At 33.0% G+C, this 21,358-nt stretch overlaps 1 protein-coding gene across 1 annotated transcript in view; it reads right to left on the bottom strand.

Annotated features, from left to right (window-relative positions):
* Positions 1 to 20,578, bottom strand: part of LOC115880488 (protein RRP5 homolog) — a 46,330-nt gene extending 25,752 nt beyond the window's left edge. Inside the window, exons 1-6 of the mRNA XM_030897695.1 lie at positions 20,347 to 20,578; positions 20,168 to 20,284; positions 15,575 to 15,739; positions 10,701 to 10,977; positions 6,892 to 7,058; positions 4,458 to 4,691 (exon numbers count right to left, since the gene is read on the bottom strand). Coding sequence (XP_030753555.1) covers positions 4,458 to 4,691; positions 6,892 to 7,058; positions 10,701 to 10,977; positions 15,575 to 15,739; positions 20,168 to 20,284; positions 20,347 to 20,424 — 1,038 coding nt within the window. The 5' untranslated portion in view covers positions 20,425 to 20,578. The remainder of the gene's footprint in view (positions 1 to 4,457; positions 4,692 to 6,891; positions 7,059 to 10,700; positions 10,978 to 15,574; positions 15,740 to 20,167; positions 20,285 to 20,346) is intronic.
* Between the last annotated feature and the right edge of the window lie 780 nt (positions 20,579 to 21,358).

The raw sequence follows: 21,358 nt of genomic DNA, 5'->3' as shown, positions 1-21,358 counted from the left end.
ATCCGTTTTTTTTAATCAGCGCTGCTGTAAAAAACCGAATTCTTGAGTTTTAAAGTAAAAGTACCGTATCTGCGTTTTTGATTTTAAATAAGTATAAATCGTGGTCGCAGAGATTTGATTTAAAATAAGTCTAAACCGTATTTCTGATTTATGAGTATAGATAGTTAAAAACCGGGCGTTTCAGTTTTTTTATATCTGACCGTGAATAGCCAACCAGACCGTTTCGTTTTGATCTGAGAGCGATTTTCTTAAGTTTTCTTTATACCTGACCGTGAATAAGTAGTGTGACCGGATTCCGGGCGGCTGTAGGCGATTCAGAAAACCAGACCGTTTCGTTTGATCCGACGCCGATTTACTACTTATAAAAAAAAAGGTAATCACATTCTTTCTTTTTTTTTGTAACCGCCAGATACCACATCAGAGTTCTAGTAATCAGAAATTTTAGTTTCAGCACAGTAGAGTTTTTTTATTTTATTTTTATGGTATAAAATTCCTTTACGGAGGAGGAGTTAATTAAGGTTCCTCTTTTATTTTACCATAATAATAATATTGGATTTATATTTGATTTATTTAAAGATGCATGTGAATATGTATTGCTAGTAGTTTTCTATTATAATATTTCTTTACAGGTTTGAATTTAAATCATATGAACTTAATTATTTGCTATTGTAATTAACTGATTTAATTTCTCTGTGTTAGATTTTGCGATATTTCATGTTTTAGTATTTTCTTCATATTTTATTTATTTGAAGATACGGAATTCATAATTAATTACTTAATTATTTGCTATTGTAATTAACTGACTTAATTTCTCTGTGTTAGATTTTGCGATATTTCATGTTTTAGTATTTTCTTCATATTTTATTTATTTGAAGATATTGGATTCATAATTAATTTATTTAAATAAACCTCGTTATGGAATATATTCGACTTTAACTGGCTTTTACCCCATTTCTCTGGATTCTCCACTGTAGAAAAGCTACCCGTATTGGCCGAGGTGGTCTCTCAAACACTTTAAACTTTGGGGGTGGCGCCCGAGAACAAAAAGACCGACTGTTAGGCGTTAGTAATAGCTCTCTAGAAAAAAAGACTGTTACAATAGAATACTAAAATGGTCCTGATTTTATCTAGTTTGGGCTTTTCTATGGGGATATGGTAAAGACAGTGTTTAAAAAACTGGACCAACTATTGACGACATCATGAGAGAAATAATTGTAGGTGCTTTTCGAAGCAGAACTCCACACATGCTTTTTAAAATGAAAAGATCTTTTTAAAAGAAAATCATTTTATGCAGTTAACAGGGAAGGAAGCATTTTGAGCATTTGATTTTATCTAGCTAATTTTTGTCTCATAAATATAGGTTTATATCTAGTTTTAATTCTGTAATAATTAAAATATGTTTTAACCGTGTATCTTTTTATTACCGTTGAATATTTTACTCTACATCCTTAAATTTTTGTTAAATTAACAAAAGGTATATCATAATCACATAGATTTTTTCAAATAATAAAGATCTACTGACGCAAAATCATAAAAAATAAAAATATCTAGGAAAATCTGTCTGAGGTGTAGGCAACCTTAATAATATTTCGAAGATATATAAATTCCCAACATACAATGGTTACTGTAATTAAATATCAGGCTATACAAGGTTAACTAAAATTTAGGTAGCTATTAAAAAATTTAAAATTTACTCTTCATTTTCACAAAACGTGAAATATGTCAAAATCCTTACATTTTAGGTATATGCTTTTTAATCAAACTCAGCTTAATTTTTTTCTTAGAATCCGAAAATCAGTTAATATATAGGGTGTTCCATTACAAAAAACACAACTTTGATGTGTAACTTTTTTTGGCGACACCCTGCATAACTCTATATACAGGGTGGCGCACCTCATTCGCCTCGGTTGATTATACGAAAACGGAAAGATGTAGAAACAAAATATTTTATGGGTATATGTGGGGAGGCAATGTGCACAATTTTTAAAAAAAATCATATATCTACAAGTTATTGTAAAATAAAACAAAGAACTACTTCTTCGATTTCTTGATAGAATAATAAATACATATTAATAAATATTATTTATTAAACTATTGTAGGTCAATTAAATAAAAGTAAACTGGTGTAGATTTGAATAAAGTCTATAAACTAATGTCGATTTTGAAAATAGTTACTAACTGTCACTAGAAAATTGACATGGCGATACCAGCCATCTTGATTGCCATTTTATTTAAAAATCGCTTTTTATTCAAAATATGAGATAGATTGGTATAGGAAACCCTAATATAGTTTGAAAGAGCATTTGAATCTGCTTTGATTTATTTAAAAAAAATACAGGGCGTTGCATGTGAAATAAAGTTTCTTATGTAAAATAAATCCTTAAAATAGATCACCAATTTTTGGTACCCCTGTATAAATTTAAACAAGCAATAATATTTTTCAGTAAAGTTTATTTCTTTACCTTTAAACTCAGCACAAGAATTAATTCTGAGAAAAGTAATCTACAGGGTGTTAATAATCCATTATCTTGTAGCATGCATATTTAAATATCTTTAAATATCTCAAAAACCAAAGAATTTAAACATATTTAACCCCTATAATAAATGCCTTTTTTTGGGCCCAAGAATCCAAAAATGAAATAAAATACCGGGTGTTCCATAAGAAAAAATATAACTTTGGTATGGATCTTAGTTCTGAGACACCCTGTATATTTCGAAATAATTTTAAATTGTGCACATTGCCTCCCCACATATACCCATAAAATATTTTGTTTCTACATCTTTCCGTTTTCGTATAATCAACCAAGGCGAATGAGGTGCATATATATATGCACATGCTGTATATCTATATTTTTATAAAATGCTTTCAATTAACCTACATATGCTGCCAAAGTTTCATTTCGATATAAACTACCGTTCTCCTTGAAGCCTCCGCGTCGTATGAGAGGCGCCACCCTGTATAGCATAATAATAAGACCCATGATTACCTATGGAGCAGTTGCTTGGTACGCACAACTAGAATAACGTACAGCAAGGCTAGACCTGTGCAAAGTCCAGAGAGTGGCATGCATCTGCATCACAGAGGCCATAAGAACCTGACCAACTGTAGCAATGGAGGCCATTCTAGACCTAACATAACTGCACATTATCATCGGTAGATATGCCAATGGGACAATAATTAGAATGGTCATTGACCATTCAATAGTCAACTTCTGCTTCGAACACCTTCAAAAAGGAAATACCACTCCTCCAACTCCTTGTGGATGACGTGATACCAAGAATGTACAACTTTGAGACACCTTGACTACACCTCAAGTAACTACAACTACATCTCTCCTTGACTACACCTCAACTAACTTGACTACACCTCAATGTAGTATTGAGCAATAAAAATAATCAGAAGAGAGAAACGTTTGGTCAACAGTTAAAAGACCATACCATAACTTGGTATACTGATGCTTCCAAAACCAAAGCAGGAACATGGATAAGAGTATTTGTGTCGAGAACTAAATACTCCGAACCAATGGACACCTACCCCAGCATCATACATAGTTAAAAGACCATACCATAACTTGGTATACTGATGCTTCCAAAACCAAAGCAGGAACATGGATAAGAGTATTTGTGTCGAGAACTAAATACTCCGAACCAATGGACACCTACCCCAGCATCATACAGGCAGAAATCTACGCTATCGAAAGAAGCGTACAACTTATCTTAGATGGAAACTATGGGAAACAAGAAATAGCCATCTTATCTGATAGTCAAGCAGCGTTAAAAGCGATTAACTCATTATCAATCAATTCGAAGAAAAGGTGGTTAAAGAATGTCTAGAGAAGCTGAACAAATTAGGCAAAGGAAACAAAGTCCTCCTACACTGGATACCAGCCCACCAAGGGATAGTAGGAAATGAGAAAACAAATGATCTAGCTAGAAAAAGAGCGAACACTCCACTAACTGGACCAGAACCGTTCTGCTTCCCAAGTGAAAACCACCTAACGAACTCCATCCATAACCTGGAATGGGAATCTTCCAACGGTCTAAGACATTCGCAGAAGTTCCTCAGGGTTGACGACCTAGAAAAATCAAAGATTTTTCTTGATTAAGTAAGAGCAATCTTCGGATTGTCACGGAGTTTTAATAGGACACTGTATCCTCAATGAATACCACAGACGCTAAGAAACAACGGCGAATGCAGATTCTGTGGGAAAAATGGAAAAACACCAGAATATCTCATCACTGACTGCGCCGAGACGACAACAATTCGTACCAGAAACTTTGGTACGACTGATATCGTAGAGCGAACCTAGCAACTACAGGGGAAAACCGTCTCTGTTACTGGTTTTTGTCAAAGCCCTGGGACTGTATGATGAGCTGTAACTCAAGAAAGAAGGTCAACTAGAGAGACCAACAATTTATCTACTTAATACACAAGAATGTAATAAAATAATTCTTACTTCTCCGGTTAATAAATCGCCAACATTAAGATCTTTTGGCTGTTCTGCAGTCTTGAAATTACATAATGATAAATGAGCTATATTAGTAACGGGTTCAATGTATAAAATATAACATTGTAATAGTTGTCCCTCACGATAATCAGTTATACTTTTCTTAAGATTGTTGATGTAACTATTATTAATATATCCATTAAATTGATCACAAAATTTTCCTTGAATACCATGAGAGGTAACCTGAAAATTTAAGAAAGAAAATGTTACATAAAACGACAACCAAAAAATTCACAACAAATGATTTTTTTTAATTAATGGGATTTTGGGAAAAAGTGAGAAATCAATTCCGCTTGCCTAATAACAAAAACGTTTCAACTGTCATGAAAGTAATTCAAAAGCACACCTTTAAAAGAAATAAAACATGGGATTATATAAAAGAATATTGAAAGTTTTATAAAGAAAAGTTGCTCGTAATTAAAATAAATTTCCGTTTTTACAATTTATTGTGAAATAGTAAAATTATTGTATTATGAGTTATTTTTACTACTTTTTTTCCCTTAATTTTCCGAAAAATTGGTAATTGATAAAAGTACAAAAGTACTACCTATCTATTTGAGAAGAGGGATCTACAGTAAACAATTTTTCTTGATATCTTTACGATATATACCGTATGATCGAAAAAAACGGCGTTGAGTTGGCTTGCTTTGAAATGACAATTGATGGCATTCCCAAGGATACTATATAGAGATAAGGATAGTTCGATTCCTATCTTCCTGCACTGTCAGTTTTTTTACGTCATCTACTGACCGAGTTGAAGTTGGCGCTAAAGATTTTAGACAGTGACAGTTATTTTTGCATTTGACGGACGAGCGCACAGTGCGTTGGAAGATAAATTTAGCGGGACAAAAGCGTTTGGTTAGAAATAAGCCAAAAAATGTGTACTGATAAGAATAAATAGTAGACATTCCAATTGATACAAAAATGAATGTTCTTCGTATTTCGATACATTTTTATCAACCAAATTTGGTCGTTTTCTGCTCAGCAAGGCAGAGATCATACGAAAATAAAATATTTATACAAGTGCTTATACATTTTATTAGAAAGCCAAATTATGTTGAAGATTGCCAAAGGTATGTACTTTTCTACTGTACGTATATTATTTGTTAAAATCCTTCGTGCTTTTGTTCTGCAGATATCAAACTTTCACTTTTTTTTCAAATATCGATATATTGAATGATGTAGATCTTTTGAGTTACCAATAGTTACCAACACAGGTAGTCCCAGTCACAGGGAGTTCAAGCTTAACAGGTGAATGCCCAAAAAGATTCATTTCAATCGGATAGTATAAAAACAAAACAACTCCATCAAAAGGCACTGAGTTTAAAAAATTGTCTTAGATACTTACTATATATAAATTTACAATTACCGAGTGTTAAAATTAAAATATCTATCTTATTTATTATTTTCAAAATAAAACATATTTTTTTAAAATAAATTATAGAGGGTGTCACAAGATTACAAATTAATTAAAAAAAAAACTGCTAAAGAGTTTTTTGATATCATAATTTTATATATTTGGCAATAGTTTACAATACGGTTTTTGTGTGTCATGTATGAATAATATCATAGTTTTATTATCTTGTATTTATTTATTAATAAATTAAGTTGTTAATAAATAAATAAATTTAACCATATAGTTGCTATATATTAGACCATTTGCTACGTTCTTAGATTTTAAGTCCCAAACATTGCTCTTGAGATTTTGCCCCGCTAGAATAACCATCCGCCGCACTGTGGAGCGCTGGTCAGCGCGTGACGTAGCATTCCACGGCGACTACGACAGCGGCGATTTCACGCGATCGAACAGTCCTTTAGAATATATACAGTCCTTGGGCATTCCCTGCATAATTTTACATATAAAGTAACAGCGATCTTCATTTCTGTTTTTTTTTTGATCGTATAGTATCTATAGATCTTATCTAATTGCATTTTTATATTTTTAAGATATTTAAAAGGTAGCTTTCTATAATTTTTCTGCTATGACAGATGTCACATGACATGTCAAAATTATTTTTGTTATTGTTGTATATGCTGTATTGATTTATAAGCATTTTTCCATAATAATGGAAAATTCGAATTTATTGGAAGTTTGTTTGGCCATCACTATGTATCTAAAAAAAAAGATAAATAAAATAGAGCCATAATAATTATAAAGAAGTAAAATAATTAATTAATGGGCTGAGTTCTTAAGTAGGCGTTTTTCAATTAAGAATTATTGTATTATTTAGTGCTTATTTTTAAAATGGTTCTATTTTTGTGACCAAAGTTTGAAGTATTTTTTTTTTAATATTTTATCTTGTACCCATTTCAAACAATTTTCAAATAATATTGGCTAATTTAAACTATCATAGTTATATTATTGTATATATTTATGTATTACCTTTTCAACGAATAGTTCTACTTTTGATCCAGGAATTAGGTCATGTAAATTATCAACTTCAGTAGTTCTATTTTCCATATGTTCATCTTTGGAACTCAATCTTAAAATGGATGACGAAGGAGTGAACTCACATTTATGCACAACACACCATAGTGGTTTCCCTATTACTAAAAAAAAATAAAGATTACATTTAGAAAAAAAGATAGCTTTCAGATTTACGCAGTGTCTAGGTGCACGTTAACGTGTACTAATTATAAGATTTAGGTGCAGGCAAAACTACAGATTTTGACTTAATCAATTTGAGGGTAGGGTAGGTTGCTTGGCAGTAAAAGGTAAAAAAGGTGGTGGGAAGCTTCGTAGAAGAAAGATACAAATTAGAAAGTTTCATTTAGAAAATAAGAAACTTTTATTCATTATTTGCTTATTTTCTTTGGTTATGCGGGTTTATACCGGCGTAAATCAAAACGTTGTTTTTTGCAATAAATTCAAAACACCCTATGAAAAAAATGAGACGGGAATTTTGGATAAAAAACACTTTCCTGTAATCTTAGATGTATTCCTAACATTTCATTTTTTGAATTATCCCATTATCTCTATTCCTTTATGAGCTACACATTTTTAAGTAAAGTATTGATTTCAGAGATTCTTTTATTGACAAAAACAATAATTTTATAATTTTAATAGCGTGTATGTCCACCTCTCGCAATAATAACAGCTCGAGGTCTTCGTCGTATCGAATGAATAAGGATATTTATTGTTGATCTATAGCTTGATGAATATGAAGCTATAGATCAAGAAAACCATTTACAAGAACTAAGGCTAGCATTATCTATCTCCGTTAATGCTAGCCATAGCTCTTGTAAAGTTTGTGGTGGAATAGGACGACGATGAACAGCTCGTAAAGTTCATCACACAAATGTTCGATTGGACTAAGGTCGGGACTACAAGGAGGCCATTCCAATCTTCGTAGTCCAACCTCATCCAGGCACTCGTTAATATTCGTACTACTAACTCGTTAGCCCGCCCAACATGGGGCCTGGCATTAGCATGCATCGCTCCACATGAGTCGCGTTACAATAACGACCTCGATACTTCGACAAAATACCGCGATTTTGTAACCGAGGTTCCGACTTCCAAAGCTTATGCAGTATTTCTGGCATTAGTACCTACCTACTCTCAACCAGTTTTGTCAGGTTTTTACAATTCTACTAGCTGTTACAACCATTCGTGCATTAAACTTAGATACAACTGATATTGGAGACGGAGAATTACCCTCTATAAAACTGTCCGAGATATACTGGCTTTTGTCAATAAAAACTTATATAAATGTATAAAATAATATGTATAAAATAATATAAAAGCAAATAATATATTTTTATTTTATTTTATTTGCTTTTGCGTTTCACCTTTCAAACAGCGCTATTTTATACCATGCCTAGTATATACCAAAAATCGCTATTTCGAAAATAACGTAGCGACGGGAGCAGCAACGCAATAGTAACCGACCAAATCGCGACAGGCAAAACCGGAACCCTAGAAGCGCTTCAGCGACTGCTGGAACGAAGTACGTCGCCGCCGAGGTCGAGCGTCGATAATCAGTTACAGCAGGGACCAGTTCCTTCCGTTCGCTACAGACGGAACTACGATTCTAGGAGCGCGACGGCTGGAGCGAAGTATACGTCGCCGCCGAGGTCGAGCGTCGATGATCAGTTACAGCAGTTAAAAGTTACTTCTGTTCGCGACAGGCGGAACTACGGCTCTAGGAGCGCGACGGCTGGAGCGAACACGCGCGACTCTAAGTACATACCAGTTCCAGTTACTACTGTTGGCGCCCGACGATATCGCGACGGCTGGAGCTAAACACGTCGCTATGCGGTTACTACGGTTCGAGCTAACTTCAAGAGCGATTATAAATAATTTATAATTTTGTCGTCGTTCTTCAGTAACAGGTTCCTGATTCGTTATGGAGCGCGACACGACGTTACAAATAAATACCGCTCGAAAATCGCGTTACTGGAATACCGACACTTCCAATGAAAGGAGCAACTGGAACGACAATTTCTTGGAGAACATCCTCAATATAACTGTGGGAATTGAGAGCTCCATTTATAAGTCATGGCATGCCATTTGATGTACTTGAAAAAATCAGCATTACTTGGAGAGTTTAAAAACATCATTTAAACACCATTAACGCCATCTAGGCACAACAATGCAAAAAAGTTTAACTTTCTCGCACCATCATAAACGGCTCTAAGTTACAGCCGACTTTATCCATTATTGTACCCCCTGTACAGATCGTATTACTTTTTATATACTATACTGTGTTTTTTTTCTCAGGTAAGATTTCGACAGACGATGACAGAAGAAAAGCAGATGACGTCCCATACCAATCTATTTATTTTACTAAAAAAAGTTTCTAATAATTTTTAAGTTAACTATGGATGGGTTTAAATATAAATCCGTCATGCGTCGTCTCTTGTTGTTTTTAACCAGTTTTATTGGTTTATTTAAAAAATGACAGACGTATTTCAATTTTATTGGTTTGACGGAACGATGAACGACAAACGGACGCCGATGCGTATGAACTCGCCTTTAGATTTTTGACGCTTGTCAAAGTCTTGCCCAATTAAAGGTTATAATTTTGTGACAACTTCTGTCAAATACCCTTCGTTTTGGAAGATGATGCATTTTGATTCGTGTTATTACGTGTGTTTTGTGTCTTTTGAAGTCAAGCGGAAGAAAAATCGAGTGAAAATTAACTGTAGAACCCAGAGCACAGTTTATGGTTAATACTCGCTGCCCAGGCAGAAAGTCTTATACAGCCACCAAAGCAGCCACCAATAAAGTTCGTATACCATCTCGTCGTAGATAAGTGAATCTCGAATATGGTAGAAGGATCAAACTAAACACATACTAAAAACTGGAGTAGCTGTAAAATATCGACATCATACGATAGATAAATAATGGATTTTAGTACTGCAGAAAAATAATGTCAAAAGGTACTGGTTTAAAAAAATTAAGATTAAAGTTAATTAATCAACCTGTGAGGTATAAAATTTGGTAAGTGTTATTATTAATAAAATAGTTTGTTTTATTGATGTTGTTTTATTTATTGCTGCGGAATATTACAAATTTGTATTTGTACATAAGTTATATTGATAAATATAATCATAAATGCGGGAAGTTTTATAAAGCTTGAAACTAAGAAATAGTTCTTTTTTATATTTTTTTGGTATGTGGTGTCAGTATGTATTAATAAATTGGTGTGGTTTTGTATTAAAACATACCTTTTTTTATTAAATAAGATAACTCGATTACATTTTTTCAGTTTTATACAGTTTTTCTCACAATATTTTGATGTTACTTGTCAGTCAAATTTTAAATACATATATTAATTTCCTGCTATGCGTTCCAGTTGTACCAACTTATTTCTTTGTAAAATAAAATAAACTACTTTGAAATTAAAATGACAGACACATCTATCACTGTCAAGGATCTTCTCGTTGGACAGACTATATATATATATATATATATATATATATATATATATATATATATATATATATATATATATATATATATATATATATATATATATATATATATATATATATATATATATATATATATATATATATATATATATATATATATATATATATATATATATATATATATATATATATATATATATACCTATTAGAGAATAAGATATACAAGCCCTTTGAAACTATGAACTAAGATTACACTAGAATATCTCATTAATCACAATATTTCGCTAGATCCTAATATCATTAACACATACTTACAATATTTAGAGTTGTCATCAATATTTTTTGAAGGTAAAAAGGCTCTAGTATTTTTTACTCCCATACTGATTTCATAACCATGGTCTGCTTGTGAACTAATAGAACACCATACCAGCATTTCCTTTTTAAATGAGGTGTGATTGTATTCAAAATATATCTCACGGGGATTAATTGTTCCTTTGAGATGTGCACCACCTTTTTCACTTGGTTCAATATGTATTATTTTTACAGGTAAGTATTCACCGATGGAAAACATCTTGTTAAGGATTATACCAGTCTAAATGTAAAAGAAAATGTAAAATTAATGTTGGATATCTGAATTATTCCTTTCCTACATCAAACTAGTGATGGGACAACTCGAGCGAAAATTCGCTCAAGTACTCGATTATTGAAATAACCGACATCGCTCGATTATGAACGAGCGATGCAAGTGGCGAGTACTAAGCGACGAACGCAAGCGATACTAGAATGAAATAAATTGAAATCCGATTTTAATGTGACCTACTCGATAAAAAGCCGAGCGAATTTTCTACATACATTGCAGGTAGCAAATTTATACGACGCCGTATATACCGGGTGCGTCTCAAAAGTGGCTCACCCCTATTACTTTTTTATTTTTTTAGATAAAAAATGAGATTTGGTATGTTAGTATATGACATAAATTAGGATTGATTGATATATTCAATTGTTTTCTGTCACTTCCTGTTTCACCGGAAATGACTACAATTTTTGATTCTTAAATGGCAACCTCGGTATTTTTTTTACTTTATTCGATAGAAAATGACATTCTAAATAGAATGACGTATCATATGTCAACTTTTGACATATTCGCTTAAAAACAAATTGTATTTTAAATTTCAATCTAGAGTGCCATGGCTGTGTTAAAAACACTAATTTTTAATCAAGGAGCCTTGGTAAAATAGATTTGATCGTCTAATGTTTTAGTGTCTTGCCCTGGCCGGTTAAAAGATGCCCATATCGTATTTTTAATCATATCTCAATTTTTTTCAAATGGAACGAGGGTGGATCATTAGCATATTTCGAAAAAGAATTTTTTTACGAATAATTTGATACCACACACTTGGTACTTCGAGTCAAATTGTCGTTATGAACCGCATGTTACAATTTCAAATAAACCATATGCGAAAATGTCAAAATTTCCGGTGAAACCGGAAGTGACCGATAACAATTGAATATGTCAATCAATCCTAATTTATGTCATATACTAACATACCAAATCTCGTTGTTTTATCTGAAAAAATAAAAAAGTTATAGGGGTGATCCACTTTTGAGACGCACCCGGTATATTTATCCGTTGCGTATCTGAGAGACAAAATTTTACAACCTACAACGACAATGATTCGAAATAAACTAAAAACTAAATCAGGCGATCAAGCGAATCGCTAGCCGCTTACTACTTGCCGTTCAGTACCGAAAGAATATGTGCCCTGCGCACGCAGCTTACTGCTTGGCGCTTGGCGTTAACGAGTACTTACAACATGCGACGGACAAAAAACCGTATTTTTAAATACGAGTGATCACTCGATTATTGCAATCGCTTGATACTCGAGTACTCGGTTATTGAAATTAATCAGTTTTCCCATCACTACATCAAACCACTACATTTTACGCTTCAAAATTAACCAATAAAACAATCAAAACAATTTTAAAATAACGAAATTTTTATACCAGTGTTACTAAAGAAAGTTGCTTTTGTATTCATTTTTTTTCGCTTGTGATGGTAAAGAAAAAAACGGTAAATACCGTTAATTACCTAATTTGAGACTTAGTATTTTTATTTATTTTAGTGGATATTATTTTTACTTTTGTTTTCAGATAAAATTCAAAGTATTTAGTATTTTTTTTGCTATCACAAATTTTGCACAAAAAGCCGCCTAAAGGTGGCTACACACACTACTGCAAGCTTTACAAACATGCATGAACAATCTTTCTGTACAAGCCATGCATAATTTACCTTCGACGCCACACGGTACATGCATGCTTGATGCTTGAACAAGCTTCAGTTTATGCCGCGAAAAAGAAGAAGGAAGTCCGAAGAAAAAGAAGAAGGAAGTCCGCGAAAAAGAAGAAGGAATCCTAAAGCACAGAATATCTAGCTACACAACAGAAGCCTCGTTACATGTATAAAATTGTAGGTATCAAAAGGAGACAGGCCTTTAAAGCCTTTTTCAAACGTTTAAGTATTTAACTTGCCATGTTAGTTGGAGTTAAATCTTATGAGCTGAATTACAATCAGTTCCTGACGTTTGATTGTAATTGAATCCTGAATTTTGACTGTAATTCGGCGACAATATTATAATAAGTATTGTTCTACTATTATGATACCACTTCCTGACGTTCAATTGTGTTCATACTTTATATCGCATGATCGGGAAAAAACGGCGTTAATGATGGCTATGAAATGAATATCGCTGTCATTTTATATATGTAAAATTATATGGGAAATAGTATACCATAATATAGTACCATATTACGACACATGGCGTTCGATTGAGCTTAAACTTGGTATTCTACTTATCTTTAGTAACACTGTAATATTATGGTACCATGGAGCATATAAAGTGGTACCTTCTATAGTACCATATTATAATAACACTTTCTGATGTTCGATTGGGCTCATATTTGATATATACTTGCGTATTTTTGATGACATTGCAATATTATGGTACCATGAAGCCATGAAGCATATCAAGTGGTACTATACCATAATATAGTACCATATTAAATACATGGCGGTCGATAGGGCTTAAACTTGGTATACTACGTATCTTCGGTGACATTGTAATTTTATGGTACCATGGAGCATATAAAGTGGTACCTTCTATCGTACCATATTATGTTACCACTTCCTGATGTTCGATTGGGCTCATATTTGATATATACTTGCGTATTTTTGATGACATTGCAATATTATGGTACCATGATGCATATCAAGTGGTACCATAATATACATGGTACCATACTACATACATGGCATTCGATGGGGCTTAAACTTGGTATACTACGTATATTCGGTAACATTGTAATATGATGGTGCTATGATGCATATAAAGTGGTACCTTTTATAGTACCATATTATGATACCACTTCCTGACGTTCGATTGAGCTCATATTTGACATATAATTTCGTATTTTTGATGACACTGCAATATTATGATACCATGAACCATATCAAGTGGTACCATAATATAGTACTATATTACGTATGTACATGGCGTTCGATTGGGCTTAAACTTGGTATATTACGTATCTTCGGTGACATTGTAATATTATGGTACCGTGGAGCATATAAAGTGCTACCTTCTATAGTACTACATTATGATACCACTTCCTGCCGTTCGATCACGCCCATTGAGTATTTGATATATACTTGCGTATGTTTGATGATATTGCAATATTATGGTACCATGAAGCATATCAAGAGGTACCATAATGTAGTACCATATTAAGATACCATTTCCTGGCGTTCGATTGGGCTTAAACTTGGTATAATACGGATCTTCGGTGACATTGCAATATTATGGTACCTTGAAGCATATCGAGTGGTACCATAATATGGTACAATATTATGATATCATTTCCTGGATTTCGATTGGGTCCAAATTTGGTATACTTGCGTTTCTTTATAAAGATTTTTTTAATTAACAATTTTAATTTATTTTACGAATTTTAATTTATTGTACGATGTCGTGACAGCAACTTTTATGCCGATTATGATATTATTAATTGTACCTGTGTCACTTTTTAAAATCTACCTAGGTCTATATAAATAACGTGGCAAACAGAAGAAATTTGTTATTATAGTATTTTTTTTATCCAATTAACATTTTTTGTACTGCATTTTAATAAATTATTTTCATTATTATTAAACATATATTTCATTACTAACCTAACTAAGGTAATTAACGGTATTTTCTTAGTTAACAATATAAGGTAGTGTATATTAAAAATGTATTTTGTGAGTATATGTTTTGTAATAATATACTTAAAACTATTGTAAAAGCCAAACGAATAATTAATATTATTCGAACAGATATAAGTGTGTCTGACAAGAAAAGAAGAATAGAAAGAAACCAAAGAAACTATTATACACCAGAAAAAGAATGGGATGCCAATTAAAGTCTTTTTGAATCTGGCAACTGTGCATATTTAGCCGAGCTTCAAGGCCGTCGACGTGTTGTCAAGCCAAAACCGAAAGTTCAAAACTTCCAATTATATTCTGATTATGATATTGTCGCGCCATCTAGTATTTTATTTGTACAATTTTAGCTTTTCATTTCGAGTATTTTTCTGTTGCGTAGCTAGATATTTTGTGCCTAAAGGCATTTATCTTTTTAATAATGGCATCCTTATCAGCTTGGCTGTCAATTAATCTATACTTATTAAGTAAAATTTTGTATGCTGCATCCTTCTTCACCCTATTATGATATTCTGGTGATTTAATTCGCCAAAGACACGGCTGATTTTCGGATGCGCAAATAAAATCTTCCAATAATCCTCCATTGCTCCTTTTCAGATCGCTAGACATGATGGCGACGCGACGTACAGGTCATTTACGATCACGGACTGAACTAATTGTTTGTACAAGCTGAATACATGTGGTACACACGTACCGTTTTGCTTAAGCAAGCATGGCTTGCCCAAACTTGCATGATTCATATTCAATCAATCATCAAGCGGCTTGCACAATCAAAATGCTTGCGCAAATTTTCCCTACAGACGCTACAGTTTGCTTGTACAAAAATATTGTTCATGCATGCTTGTCAAGCTTGCAGTAATGTGTGTAGCCACCTTAAGGAATCAATTACATGCAAATAATGAAAACTATTAACATCAGCAAAGTCAATACTTACTTCAGGATCATCGTCTTCTAATAATTTATTTAAGTGTTTGGTAAATGGATCGGATATTTCAGTAATATTTATAGTAGCAAAGCACAAACCAGGTAATTCCACTTCTAAAGAGAAATTCTTTATGTTTCTTATGCATCCTATTATAACCATTCCACTTTGAATTTTCTATAATAAAAAAAAAACAATCTACAGGGTCGCTGTTATGTATGGAAACGGTCGATTATTACGTAAAATATAGGAGGTACCGCCAAAAGTTAAATACGAAAGTTATAGGATTATATCTATTAGCGAGTAATAAATTTAAGTATACAGGGTCGGTCATAAAGTCGTGGCCACATAAAAGATAAATTGCATATTTCCGTTCTTCCTTCAATTCCAAGCAAAAATCGAGATACACACAATGTTCCTCGAACCAACCGTTTCCGAGTTATTGACTTTTGAAAACATCACTGAAACAATTTTATTTAATTAATTTCGATATGTTCAGTTTCATTTAACGATACCATTCTGCCGAAATTGTGATACTTAATAATATTCAACATTAATTTTCAAGTAAGTATTTATAGATGTATAAAATGATTATATCAAGTCTGGAAATTACAAAATTTTCGTTTAACATTTCGATTCTTCAATTTATTTATGTACAGGGTGGGTCAAATTTTCGACGCTTTTAAATAGAAACACCCTTTTGTATAGGTGATAGGAGATAGACGAAAACTAATATCTGTGTCTGGAGCTCAATTTTCATCAAAAACATGATGGTGAAAACCGCACATCAATATCTGTTACCGTTTCGAAGTTACGGGGTGTTTTTCAAAAATGTGCATTTTTAACAAATCGCTGTAACTTTTTTTCTATGGAAAATTTTGTATTTCTATGAAAACATTTCCAAAGCACCTTTTTACGTAGAATTTAATGGTTTAAGTATATTTTTTTTTAAATTAATAATTTAAGAGTTATCAACAAAAAAATTGATTTTTTATTTGGGACACCCTCTATATTTTTAATTAACTGAAAAGAATTTAAAATTACCTTTCCAAAAATATAGCACACTTAATATTTTGTTATAATCCCCTTCGAAATACAGAATTTTTAAAAGTTCGCCACTTTTAACTAGTAGGCTTTGGACCCCTTATTGATGATATGCCCTTAATGGAACTCGAAAACATATTTTTCCAGCAAGACGACGCAGCCGCCTCCGAACGCTGAAGTTATCAGCAAATTTTTGCAGCCAATTTCAAGAATAATTGAATAGCTAACCAAGATCCCAGCCGTTAGCCGTCGAGGCCGCCTGACTTAGTGCCCATGGTTCTAATCCTATGGATATATTTGCGGAAGAATACAGGTTCCTTATTCTTCCGTATAATCTAGAAAAGAATTAGAAATACTTAGCAGTTATGAGAAGGTATTTTTCACCCCCACTGAGCTAATGAATTCCGCGAGAAATGTTCAAAAACTGCCCCGTCTGTCCATAACATAAGACGGTCGATTTGTCGAACACCTGTAGCAAAATCTCATGTCTTGGTTTGCTATTTATTTTTACTGTTATTAGAACTGTTATTAGATATAGTTTAAATGTGTTGATGTTGGTTAAATATATTTCAAATTGTTATAAAATTCTGCATCTCTCATAGCAAATATTATTTTCGTTTTAATTGATGCTCACAGCTCACATTTTTTTTTGCATTACAGCCGATGCCGTTCAAAGCCTACTTATTTAAAGCGGGCGAATTTTTATATACTCTATATCTCGAAGAGGAATCGAGCAAAATATCAAGAGTGTTATATTTTTGGAAAGGTAATTTTAAATTCCTTTCAATAAATTAAAAATATACAGGGTGTCCCATATAAAAAATTAAATTTTCTGTTAATAATTTTTAAATAATTATTTATAAAAAAATTATTCTTAAACCATTAAATTCTACGTAAAAAGGTGCTTTGGAAATGTTTTCATAAAAATATAAAATTTTTCATAGCAAAAATGTTACAGCGATTTGTTAAAAATGCATATTTTTGAAAAACACCCCGTAACTCCGAAACGGTAACAGATATTGATGTGCGGTTTTCACCATCATGTTTTTGACAAAAATTGAGCTCCAGACACCGATATTAGTTTTTGTTTATCTCCTATAGAAAAGGGTGTTTCCATTTAAAAGCGTCGAATTTGACCCACCCTGTACATTGTGTATTATGATTATTGCTTAAAATTGAAGGAAGAATTGAAATATGCAATAATATACAGGGGGTTTCATTTTTTAAAAAAATAAAGATTGATGCGGCACAACTTTATGACCGACCCTGTATACTTAAATTTACTAGTAGCTAATAGGCATTTAAAACCCCATTACAACAATAACCCCAACTCAAGCAATAATTAAAAAATAATTTTTTGTTACGCGGGAAAGTTTTTTGTTACTTTCTAGCGGTCGAAATCACTCTTGTAAATAAGTAGTAATGTTATTTCTTATTGTTCTTAATAGCGAGGCTACCAAAGGATTATCAAGAGCACTGACCACCGATCATCAAACGGCTCTAGAAGAGGCGATATTGGACGAAGTAGTGGCGACCGGATCGCAACACAACGATCTACAAAATGTGGATTAGCTGCGTTTTGCGGGGATACACTTTCGGGTGGGCATGATCCTCATAGATTGTGTATCTCAAGAATCGGCGGATTGGTTGGTGGAAATCGCACCTAAACTTAAAAATTAGCAAGGGCCGGGACTGGTTGCAGTGAAGGGAGAAAACATCCCAAAAGGGGCGACCATCACTGTCTTTCTGCCGAGGAACAAGGGAAAAGGCACCACCTACCTGCTGAGCCTTATCCAGGCTCAGAACTCCAACGTAGGACAATCAAGTTGGTGAGTAGTCAACTCGAGGGAGGATGGTCATGGTCAGGCTCTCATAATAGGAATTGACCTCAAATCCAACGAGGCAATAGAGAAAGAGGGATATATCCTCTATTATAGATACGGGACATCCCCGGTATCAGGTCTAAGGAGAGACCAAGTTAAAGAGGTGGAAAAAATGGAGACTGATCCTCCAGACTCCACCTCACGGGTACCTCTGCCGGAAACAAGCTTCTCGATTGTGAAGGGCACGGAGGCCAAACTCCAACCGTAGAAGGGTGTATACCCTCGGAGGAAGAACATCTGTTGTCAGAGTAGGATGGGACATACCCTGTCCCCCCTACAACTGGAAAATGTATGATGGATTATAGACTGTATGACGAGTTATAACTCAAGGAAGGGGGACACAATAGATCTTTAAGGTCGCAGTGATTAATCCCCCTCTCACTCATTCTACATTCTTATTGTTCTTACTTCACTTCTCTTTTGCAGTTGCTATAATGCTTATTAACAATTATTATTGAAACTTAAATATCATAATTTTTGTTTAGTATAAAGTTGTTCAATTTAGTTATACCATACTATTGGAAAAAAACCCGTCAAAGACGGCTGGGAAATGACCATTCACAAATATTCACAAAAATACAATATACAATAATGATATACAGAAATGGTAATATGCATAATATATTATTTTATAGAATTGATGAGAATTTTAGCGAGGTCAAGCCATAGACGTTATTATTTGACCCAATGACTAAAGAATACAAGGACATGTAATGGCCATATACAGGCTGCAGCAAAATTTGTGACCTTTAGACGCCATTTTTATGGACATAACGAATCACCACAATACACCAAAACACTTTTACTTTTACACTGGACGCGCGTTTCGCTAACCATGTTAGCATCATCAGCAGATGATTATAAACTCATGGTTAGTGAAACGCGCGTCCAGTGTAAAAGTAAAAGCGTTTTGGTGTATTGTGGTGATTTAGTGTTTTTTATTTTGCTGTGTAACACCAAAGGTTCCAACCCTCAACTGTAATCATAATATACAGAAATACAGAAATGGTAATATGAATACGAATGAATCATCAGCTGTTCATCAGCGACAATTTTAGCGATTTTTAATAGTTGGTTGTGTGTAGTGAACTTTGTATAAACTTTATTACAACGGTAATTTGTTCAGCTTTCAAGTGTAAAAAGCGCAATGATAAGAAAGTTCCAGGAGTTACGTTTTATAGGGAAATAAACAGTCCACTACGCCTTTTTAGCGTTTTTTTATTGAATTCGATAATTATTTTTCTAATATTATATGTACTTGATATGTGCTATACGTCGATACTAGTTTTGTACCTTTTGTTAACATTTTAATACATTTTTTTCGTAATTAATTAGTATGATACCACAGGACACACCAGAGGCGTAGTGAAAATATTTACCAAAAATATAAATATCGCTTCAATCGGCTATGTTAAGAAAAATATGTGCCACGGTACTGTTAGGAAGAATGGTCACATTTTGGTTTGGGTTGCTATTTGTTCTTGTATCCTTTAGTCATTGATTTGACCCGTACTCTTCTTTGTTTTTCAATGGCGCTTACTTGCCAGTATTTAAAGATTTCAACACAACTGTCACTGTCATGTATCCTCTTGTTGGACAGACTATACTTATGAATTAAAAAGGCAGACAAGACAACAGTCATATATTATACTAAATAGAATATACCTATAATACTTACATTATAAGTCAATGAGCCTCTAATGTTTAATGAAGGCTGAACTAATCCATCATCTGCTTGCTTTGGTTCATTCTTTTTTATTTTTTTCTGTTTTGGAGATTTGCCTGTGTTAAATAGCTAAAGAATTGTTAAAAGTTAACACTGTTGAAATATACATCACAGCAATAAGGAATAATTACGTTTGTAACATCACGTGCAGCTCTTTTCCGAAATACTTTCCCTCCTCTCGGAAAATTCTCTTCCTCTATCGCAGCCATATTATTAGTGTATTATATTTTTCACCTATAGACAACTGGTAGACGCAGTAATTATCGTAATAATAGCGAATGGTACAAGAAAACGTTTAAATATTTACGTTTACATGAACACCTCAACACCATCAACACAAAACATAAAGCGAGGTTAGGTCAGAAGTCAGAATTTTCACAACCATAGAAAATAAATTAGTCAAAACATCTGTTAACTACTCCTTTATAATCTATGGCTACTGCAATAAATTTGTCAGGGATGGGCGTGTTAAAACTACAATGTATTTTACAAGGTAGTTTTTATATAAAAGGAAGTTTCTTTATTTTTTATTTATTCATTATTTTCCTAATGACGTCCCAGGTGTTATGCGCGAACTGAACGAAATTGGAGCCGCTGTCGATCATACCTTGTATTCTTTGTACCAGGCTTTTCAGCCTCCATGGAGGGTACCCTCCATATCTATGGCAAAAATTCTATGGCATTTACTTCTATAATATGTTCTATGGCAAGATATATAAACATTGTTCTAGGGCATAGTTTGTCATAAAAATTTACGTCAGAGAATAGGTACATTAAAGAAATGCTAACTTCATGTTAAAAAATGGAAACAGACGCCACCTGGTGTCCCCTGGCAGTACTAGCTAAATTGATGGGAATTGGAGGGGCGGGGCTTAAAAGAGGGGAAATTTAAAAAAAACATATTTTTATAAGTATCACTGACTTACTGTTTAAAGTTAATAAACATATTTTTTAATACTTTAATATAATTTAATGTATTAAAAAATATATCTATTAACTTTACACAGCAAATCAATGATATTATTAAAGACTTATTATTTTCAGAGAAAATTCATAGTAAATAAATTACACATTAGTAAACAATATCATTTATTTTTTAGAGCTGCGATTTATATTACAATAATATTGAAATATATATATTTT

The sequence above is a fragment of the Sitophilus oryzae genome, unplaced genomic scaffold (assembly GCF_002938485.1).
Source record: "Sitophilus oryzae breed Bouriz unplaced genomic scaffold, Soryzae_2.0 scaffold_1625_pilon_pilon, whole genome shotgun sequence".
Taxonomy (NCBI): Eukaryota; Metazoa; Arthropoda; class Insecta; order Coleoptera; family Curculionidae; genus Sitophilus; species Sitophilus oryzae.
Note: the sequence above shows the minus strand (reverse complement) of the source record. Positions and strands in the feature narration are given on the sequence as shown.